The sequence below is a fragment of the Gavialis gangeticus genome, unplaced genomic scaffold (assembly GCF_001723915.1).
Source record: "Gavialis gangeticus isolate Ggan-Ray unplaced genomic scaffold, GavGan_comp1, whole genome shotgun sequence".
In the NCBI taxonomy this organism is placed as follows: Eukaryota; Metazoa; Chordata; order Crocodylia; family Gavialidae; genus Gavialis; species Gavialis gangeticus.
This window is the reverse complement of record NW_017729008.1, coordinates 10,727,473-10,737,135: the sequence shown is the minus strand read 5'-3', so window position 1 is coordinate 10,737,135 and position 9,663 is coordinate 10,727,473. Positions and strand designations below refer to the sequence as shown.

Below are 9,663 nucleotides of genomic sequence, written 5' to 3'. Positions count from 1 at the left end.
GCCCCTCCAGAAGCTCCCTAACTAAATCCTCGCTAACCCTTGGCCCAGGTGTGTCTCCCCCAGGGCCTGAGGGGGGCCCAGCAGGGAGGTGGCTGTTCTGGTCCCTACTTAGGAAGACGGAGGCAAAGAAATCATTAAACATGTTAACTTTGTCGTCTGCTGTGACAACCAAATTTCCCAACGTGTCCTGCAAGGGCCCCACATTACCCAGGACCTTCTTCTTACCCCCTACATATTTAAAAAAAGACTTCTTATTGTCCTTAATCTGGGAAGCTAGTCCCAGTTCCATCTCTGCCTTGGCCTTCCTAACTACCCCCCTACATCCCTGAGCAACTGCAGAATAGCCCTCCCTGGTGATGACCCCTTCTTTCCAATGCAGGTGTAGTTCAAAACAGTTTTCAAATAAAGTCGCTTACCATTGGATTTGGATGGATTCCTATGAAAAATGGAAGAATCTACTTCTGTATGACCAGCTCTTGCTTGACTTGAAGACCCACTGAGCTTATGAGCAGCTTCATCCCTTAGAAAAAATAAAATGAGGGGACAGATTTTGGTCAATATGCTAGTAGCAAAAAAACTAGACAGACAGAGACAGATTGAAAACTCTGCTCTGCACTGTCACTTGTAACACCGGAGCAGGCAAGCTGCATGGGACTCATAGGGAAATGCTTTTGCCATTCCACCCTAATTTGAGTATGTACTGCCCGCTACAGTTGCATGCAAATGAGAAGAACACAGAGGAAAATACAAAGACAACAACCACACAAAGCAAAACTGCTAAGACATAGGGAACAAGCAGCATTTGAACCAAGACAATTTTGTTTTGTTCTCTTTCAAAAAAGCCAGGAGAAAGGAAAAGTTAAAGTAAAGGTCTGAAAGCCGTGCACCCGCCACCTGATTACCTGAGAATATAAGCAAGGTAGCTATTGTGGCTCTTGGCTGACCTGACGGTGCTTTCTAGGGAGACCGTGGATTCCCCAATAGTTGTACGATACATATTTGGTTCCTCTATATATGTGTTGTTACAGTTCAGAGAACGCTGACAAAAAAATAGCAGTAGTGAATGACAACAGTTAAAACAACTTTCTTTTAGCTACCATCAGGCAGACAGAACATGGCAGCTGGAGAGAATAAGTTGTTAGTACAGGGGCTGTCAACCAGGGGTACTTGAAAAGGCCTTAGAGGGTATGCGCCGGTGGGTAGGGATGGAGTGCCACCATGCACCATCTCATGCTGCTGTGCAAGTGCCACCTGCCCAGACACGAGGGAGGGGGAAAGTCGCAGGCAGTGGCTGCCACTGCTTTGCATTCAGCCATGTGCCAGCCCTTCCCCCACCCCACGTCCAGCCACCACTCCTCATCTGCCTGCCAAGGGTACACTTTTCCAAAAAGGTTGAAAACCCTTGTGTTAGTACATGTGAGTTTAAACTGCTTCTCCCAATAGGTAATAGTGCCTTTCAGCTCTCGTGCACCTCAGAGTTTGAGTGGCTTGAACACAGGACTCAAGTGAGAACCTCCCGAGTTATAATCCCAGCTCTGATACTAGTACTACTGCAGTATTTGAACACCTTTGAGTCAGTGTTAACATCTGTCACATGTGGTTCGCTCGTGTTTCTCCCCAAGAGGAGAACTGAACATGAAGTGCAGGGGTTGGTTTGGAAAGGCTTTTATTCTGTCTGTGCTGCTGTGTGTGTCTTAGAGACAACAGATAGATCTAGGATGTGCACCTCACATTTGGAGCAGATGGTACTGAAGCCTGTGATGATAAGCAACCTTTCATTTTTTAATGTGTCTGCTCCTTATTCTCAAGCTCTGACCCTCAAGAAATTTGTCTCATGCAAAGATGAGATTTACCCTCCTCATACACAATGTGACTGCACCACAAGAATGGAGTCATTAACCACCAAGTGTTGATCGATATAGAAGGAACTGAGGCTAGGGCACTGCCTGCCAGGATAGGATGACACTTCCTATCTAACCTGAGATGACGGAAAGAGTTACTCCTGCATATTGCTATGTTTGAGCCTAGCATCAGCAAGTAATCCAAGAGAATCTGTCTCCAGACTGAACTGACTGTTTGTGGTGTGTACTTTCAACCTAAGGCGAGTGCAACAAGGCTGAAAATTCTTCAAAGAGCTTTACTTTGCCCATCAGCACACCTTCCTCCTTCATGAGCCTCAGCTTTAAACCAGACGTTCTTTATCCATGAGCTGCTCTTGTACAAGCACTGAGCATGGGGGCTAGTGGCATGGTTGCTTGTGATGAAGGATAAGCAAAGCTGTGTCTTCTTAACATAATGACCTTGAGTCCATGTTCTTTACGGCTAGGGACAGACGTTACACATAAATTGGTTTAAGTGATCAGAAACTGGTTTAAACCTGTAATAGAACAGATGTTCAGTGCACATAAACCAGCTTGAAAATGGCAGAAACCAGCTTGAGATAAACCTGGTTGAATGTAGTAACAGACTTAACTGATTTGGGTCAAACCAGTTTATGCAATGTCTGTCCCAGACCCCTTGCTGGTTTAAGATAAACCAGACTCCCCCAGCATCCTGGCATGTTCTCTGGGCTGGGTGGGGCTCCCTGCTCCACAGCAGAACTGGCCCCTCCCCTCTGCTCTCTGGCTGCAGCTCTGGCAGGGACTGCAGGCTGCTCTCCTGCTCCCCCTCACCATTCCCTGCTAAGCAGGAATTCCCTCCTCTCCTCTGCCTTGCAGAGAGCTGTCTGTGTATTAGCTAGCAGCCCACATGCTGGCCAAGTCTGTGCTAAATCAACAGGCAGAATCAACACGCAGTTGGTAATGTCCCTCTGTTGTTTTTTAATGGGGTGATGAACACTGTTATCAATTCCCTGCTGGGCTAATCAGAGTGTCCTGCCAGGGCCGGGCCACTCCCCCCCTCAGCTCAGTACTGTGGAAGGAAGGGAGGGCTGCTCTAGTACCCCTCTGCTCCTAGCTTGTGCCACAGCAGTCATGTGCCAGCATGTCTGGGATGCCTATATGGTTTCAAAGTGATTTAGCTTAGCCAGCTTAAACTAACTTGCAAAGATTGAATCAATTTAGACTCAGTCCCTAGCCTATCAGTTTATCTAATGGTTACAAGTAGATGAGAAAGAGGACCACAGCAAGAACTGTCCTGGACTCCACAACTCCACCTCTGGTCCATTGGCAAAGGTGCACCTGCTCTTTGGCTAGAACGGCAAGTGCTCAGAACTCTGAAAATCAGGCATGCGGGCCAAAACCTGCAAAAGCACTTGAGCACCCAGCACCTATTGAAATCTAGGTGCCCTAAATCACTCTTGAGGATCTGGGTCTTAATCTGTCTGCCTCAGCTTCCTACCTGTATAACAAGGGTAATGTAAACAACCACCCCACTTTATACAATTACAGGAGCTCCTTGGGAAGTTTATGCTTGCTGCCACCAGGCTCCCGCTGCTGCCATGCCCCCCAGCCACCAGGGGCACTCTGTTCATGAACACAGACTGCGTTCATGAACGCAGTGCCTTATTCGCAGATTTCGCCATTTGCAGGGGATACGAGAACGTATCCCCCATGAATGGCAAGGGTCGCCTGTACTAAAGAGCTAGAAAACTGCTGAAAAATAGAAGAGTTTAGAAGAGTGGTGCTCAAGCTTTTTCCCTGGTGGGCCAGATGGTCCACCTATGGACCAATGGTCTCACTCTGGTGCTCAGGGTGGGCATGATGGGCACTATCTGGCTGCATAGAGAGGTGCGGGGGGCAGGCTTGCCCCAAAACCACCCTACAGGGGAAAGGAGCTTGACCAGCCCTGTGGGGAGTGGGGGAGGGCACGGTCAGGCCCTGACCTGGCCCCACAGAGGGAAGGGACATGGTCAGCCTCTGGCCTAGCTTCACAGAGGAAAAGGGGACGTGGTCCAGACCTGCTCCAGAAGGCACGGTGTGGGGTGGGCAGCCAGGGGCGTGGCTTGGCCCCATGGGGAAAGGGGACATGGCCAAGCTTTGATGCTGCATAGGGCTTGGGAATTTGGCAGGGGAGAGGATGGCTGTACTAATGGCCACTGTTACCCTGCCACAAATTTCTGGACCTGTGTGGAGTGCTGCAGGCCAAATGAGATTGATCTGTGGGTCACAACTGGCCCACAGGCCAGAGGTTGAGCACCCCTGGTTTAAAGCAAAATGCATAACTACAATTCACCTATGCAACCTCTTCTTTGAACTCTGTGAGAATAAAATTACAGTTCTTTGTAAAACTCCACACTCAAAGCGTTTGCACAAAAAAAAACCTCAAATGAACTAAATGGGCTCTAATAGCTTCATGATGCTACAGTTTACTCAAAATGATTTCCTACACTCAAGAGTCTTGACTGCTGTTTTTAAATAGTCTTTTGGAGAACTGCTGTAAGCTGGGGATGGAATTAGTCTTTTGGGGGACAAGTAATGGCCTAGAAATATATTTGAGCTAATTTCTATCAGAACAAAAACACCTTTTCAAGACTTTCTCTTACAGTTAATAATGTAGCTCTTGTTGCAGTAGAGTCGTCTGGAAGAGGTTTCTTTCCAGTTAAAGTATTCTTCAAGTGCTTTCTGACTTCTTTGTTAAATATACAGTGGAAGAAGAAAATGAAAAGTCCCTGGATTGAGAGAGAGAAGTACAAGATTTAACTGAAAAAACAACTGGGAAGTTGTGCACATTTTCAGACTACCTCCTAATTCCAGTATGCTGTCCATGCTTTAATACAAGCACTTCACCACACTGGCAAAAACCGTAATGATCCTTTCATATAATATTTCAGAATTAAGATTTTTGAGTTTGTGCTCTGACTGAGAATCCAACTACTAATAAGCATGCCGGAACCTATCAAAAGATCATAACCAACAATGAGAGACTCAAGCATGGGAGAAGTTGGGCACTTAAAAATAGTAGAGGCCATTCTGCAATCTTTCTAAAACATGATCCCTTGTGCTGACACCTGTTTGTTCTTTGAAGCAGCAGTAGCTCCTGCAGCCAGTCACTGTGCACATTATTCTTGTTCCTGGCAAAAATACTGTTACCTGTGGTAGGGCTGCTCTTCACCAGCACAGGGTTATACATTAATGGTGCTTTTGCAGCACACACATTGGGTACCAGCTGATGCAACTGCCAAATTTGTTGCTTAGTTGGGTTGCAGGATGGTGCTTTGAATTCACTGCTTATGAAGTTTCAGTAATAGCAATGTCCCACGATGCCTGTATTTCATGCCTGCAGCCAGATCAGTTTTATTAAGACTAGCATTAAGCTTTAGGCTCACTTTCTAAACATTCAGTTGGCGCAGTCCCATTTCACCTCAGCTCGATGAGATTATTCATTAATAAAATTATATGTCTCTTTAGTATATAAAAGTTCAAAGAAGTCAGTGATGTGAAATGTCATGCATTGGAGTGGCTCTCCAGGTTAGTTTAAGTAAAATTCCAGCTTCTTTGCTCCTGCTCCTCCTCATGATGGCTTGTATCATAGATCATTTTATTTTGGTTCCCCCCCCAAAGATCTGAAAAGATTTAAAATTAATTTATTCCATAATGGAGTGATTGCAACACAGACAGTGGCAGTACAAATATCCCCCCCTACACTGACATACCCTTCTGCCTCTCCTCTGACCTGGAAAAACCCATTGTTCATCGCTACATTCAGCCTGTTGCCTCTCTTGCAAGCTGGTAACTAGCCATTAACAAGGTCTGTTTGTAAACTGTCCAACAATTTATTTCAGACAGGCCAAAAGATGCTAGTAACTTTTGGTTACTCCATCCTGTCTCACATTCAAATCAATGACCTGGATTCTGAATTTCATTAATACTTCTGCAGGCACAGTATAAATAATTGTACAGTACATTATTAATGCGCTGATGTGTGTGTCGTGACCTTCAACATATTAAGTTTGCTGCTGAACAGCTGAACTATCCCTATCTTAGTTTGAAAGTGATGTCTGACTCTCCAATAATCTTTCCTATGAACCTATAAAGACCTTAAGCTGTCCATGTTGGATGCAAGACGCACCATTACTCATAGTGCTAGTAAAGCACAGTATTAACACATCAATGTTTGTTTGTTTAGTATTTAAGTGATGGTCTCAGGCTTGAGGTTGTGTCTGAGGTCAATAGCATCTTTTTGTAAGTAGTTTAACTGCACACTATGTTTGTCTGTCATGAATTCCAGTATGAGAACACCTGGACCAAAAGAGAGCCACTTGGTTAGAAAAAAAAGGTGCTGTTTATTAGAGGGTGGTGGTAACTGTTTGCCCCAACGAAAAGAATTCCCCCTTTGAGACAAGTCAGTGACAAGAGCTGCACCTTGGACATCTCATCTTTTTGGGCTGCAAAATTCTGAGTTTTCAGAGCCAGAAGTCTTAGCTTACTATCAGCTTATCTTGTAGAGAGAAGTACTGAAGAGAGAGGACTCTTTAGTCTGTAGCATATTATGAATGTAAAGAGATGCAATATGATGATGTTGCACAACTTACCTGCAAGCAGCTGAAGATAGCAAAGAGATAGTGAAATGTCATGACATCACTGTTCACTGCCATCAGCCCCAGTAACCATGTGGCACTGATCAGCAGCAAGAGGAGGAAAGCAGTTCGCAGCACAGAGCTGAACACACACAGATAAAATCATTCACATTAAGACAGAAAAATAATAATATAATATTACACGGCCTCACAATACCCCAGACACCAACTAACATACTGAATCTCCTGAAATCTCAGGGCCACAGTTGCTATACAGTGCATAGTCCTGGCTTTGAGAGTGTGCATAGACTAGTGAACTGATTATGGGCATTTCAAATAGGAAGTTTGGAACCGTTTCCATCACTGTTACAGACAGTTGACTGGATCTTAGAACTACAGATCAGACTGGGAGCCTTGTCTCAGCAACATTACCTGTAATGTGGCTTAAAATATGATTTTGCCCTGTGTACATTATCATTTAACAAGTTCGGCATTTTTTCAAGGAAAAATGGCTACTGACATTCCCATCTGATAGAAGTCAGTTTCCTTGTATACATGATTGTATGGGACTATATGTGCACAAAGACTTCTATTGGCAAAGGCTATTTTTTAAAAAAATACAGATTGAGCCAAATACAACCTGCTACTGAATGGCAATTAGATGCTTTACTTGCAGATATTAAAAGAGAAACTTGCAAAGAAGCATTTGTTTGTTGTTTCTTAAACAACTCCCAACTCACTGTTACAGAAACAGCCAGAGAAAGCCTTCTGAATTCCCAAGAGCTGCTGTCTAGCTATTATCTAATCACATTGTAGTTTTTAGGCAAATTACAGGCTTTGGATATAACAGAACTTAAATAGGAACAACTTGACAGAGAGTTAGGAAACTCAGCAAGTTTCAGCTTGTTAAGTCACTCAGTCCATTCTGTGTGGGGTGGGGGAGGCTGTCCTTCTGCAGGGCAGGGCAGAGATGTTGCCTTAAAAGACCTTTGCTAAGACAGCAAAAGGGAACAGCACCCCTGAAGTCCCTGAAGCAAAACCATGGATCTAATGGCATATGAGGAAAAAAAGGGGAAATTTCTCTCAGCCTCACATCTACTGTGATCATAAATATAGCTTGAGGTGTCTGTCTATACCTGGCTCAAACACTGTCAGGCTTACAAGGTATGCAGCAGTAGGGAATTTCATGGAAGACAATGTTGACAAGATTTGGGGTGGATTTGAATGGTGTCCTGTAGAGTCAACAATTCATCTTTTCCTCTTTCTTTCCTATCTACACCCCCTTCTAAGCTATCCACCCTAAGGAAGTTTTTCTACCGAGTCAAGGAGAGAAGGTTGGGAATAAATGATGGCACAGAGACTTAACTTTTTCCGTCAATGCAAACTACTCCCCCTGTGTTTCCTCAGCCACCCTGTTTCCTTCCCTGCCCTCTTAGGTTCTCTTTAGAGGGACCCTTTTTTTATCCCTGGCCAGGAACATTTCTTTCAGTCTGAGCTTTGCCTGCAAACTTACGCAACTCCTGTTTTTTCAAATGAACGTTGCCTTCTTCTGCAGGACGCTTTCACTGCTAGTATAAAGATGACAGTATTTATCTGAAAGGGAAATTTAAATGACACCATGTGGAAATTTTATAGAATTTGACTGAGCTCAGTTTTCATGGATGCAGGAATATTTTAACATAGAAATGTCTGCTTTGCAAAGGGATTTCCTTTTAAGTTATAGGTTTCTTCATATTCCTAAGATGCCCCAGTTTTGAGTCAACATCCATCAGGGACCTTCTTATAATTCTCCCTCTGAGATTCATTATATCACATCTGCTAAAGCAGCCCTAACCAGTGAGTCTAAGGGTGCAGACAGAAGTGCAGCTCCCAGCTGTTACTCAACATGTGTTCTGCAAAGCAATCTGAGTTACAATGTTACCCCAGACCAAATAGAAGTTCACTGTTGGTTCCAGCAGGGAGGGAAATCTAGGTGTGGGCTGGGAGCCCGCAACTGGGTTTCTCTACTAGCAATGGCCACAGCTCTCTGCCAGTGCTTGCTGTTTTCAGAATTGGAGGGGGAAAAGGCAGTGGAGGGAGCTTGTTCTTGGGGCTGAAGAGTAGAGTGGGTGAATTGGAGCCCCTCCACATTGGGGGTGGGGGGACTCCAATACACCCAATCCACGCTCCGGGGCGGCTGAAAAAATCCCAGACTGATCTCCTGGACATGCAATGAGGAGTCAGATTTTTCACCTGATCACCCATTTTTGAAGCTGTCTCTAGCCATGCACTTGTGTTTGGTCCCAGCTATAAACTACTTTCTGTTAGAGAGGCACCGATACATTGGCCCAATATTGGATCAGCACTGATATAAAGAAAATTGACTGTATCAGAAATCGGCCTCATATAATTTGGCTAATAAATGGCCTGTGCATGTGCACAGCCACAGTGTAGCATGTAGGCCGCAAGGAGCACCGCCAGGCATCTTGGAGAGCTGCGTGCAGCTGGGAGTCAGGTGTGCTGGAAGGGGAGGGGGGAGAGAAGAGGTGTGAGGGGTGCAAATCAAGGCCCCCATGGTAAGGGAGAAGTGGGGCTGGGGCTAGGGCAAGTACTCCCTAGCCAGGGCAGGGTGGGCGGGTGTGCGATGGAGCCGCAGCTCGTATGGGGAGCACAGAGGGGGAGCAGCTCCTGCCACTGTGCGCCACTTGTCTGGGAGCCACTGGTCTGGTGGCTCATTCAGCACTCACCCACTCACCCGGTGGCTCCCACCACTGATCTGGGAGGACATGGGGGGGCATATGCCTACAGATCTGTGTAAAGCAGGGCTGTGTGCAGGGGTGCCAGCAGTGGCACTGGGAGAGAGTTACAGAGGGGCTGCAACCACCCCAAAATTCCCTGTAGTCCCCCCCAACCCTCTTTCCCAGCACCGCTGCCACCCGCCCTGTGCAGCCTCAGCCTGCTGAGAAGAGCCCACCCTGCCCCATGCAGATCTGGAGGCACATGCCTCCCCTTCCCCTCCACCCCCCAATGCCTTCCCGGACAAGCAATGGGAGCCACTGGACAAGCAGACAAGTACTGAATGAGCCACTGGACCAACAGCTCTTGGACAAGCAGCACACAGTGGCAGGAGCTGCCCTCCCCCCTGCACCCTCTGGATAAGCCACGGCTCCGTCCTGCGCCTGCCCAACCCTGGCTGGGCAGCGCTTGCCCCAGTCCCTGCCCCAGCC

General features: G+C 46.2%; 1 protein-coding gene across 1 annotated transcript in view; it reads right to left on the bottom strand.

Moving 5' to 3' along the window:
* Positions 1-9,663, bottom strand: part of CELSR1 (cadherin EGF LAG seven-pass G-type receptor 1) — a 321,619-nt gene that overhangs the window by 8,254 nt on the left and 303,702 nt on the right. The window contains exons 27-31 of the mRNA XM_019509377.1: positions 7,971-8,050; positions 6,473-6,599; positions 4,484-4,609; positions 903-1,039; positions 417-520 (exon numbers count right to left, since the gene is read on the bottom strand). Of these exons, the coding sequence (XP_019364922.1) occupies positions 417-520; positions 903-1,039; positions 4,484-4,609; positions 6,473-6,599; positions 7,971-8,050 (574 nt within the window). The remainder of the gene's footprint in view (positions 1-416; positions 521-902; positions 1,040-4,483; positions 4,610-6,472; positions 6,600-7,970; positions 8,051-9,663) is intronic.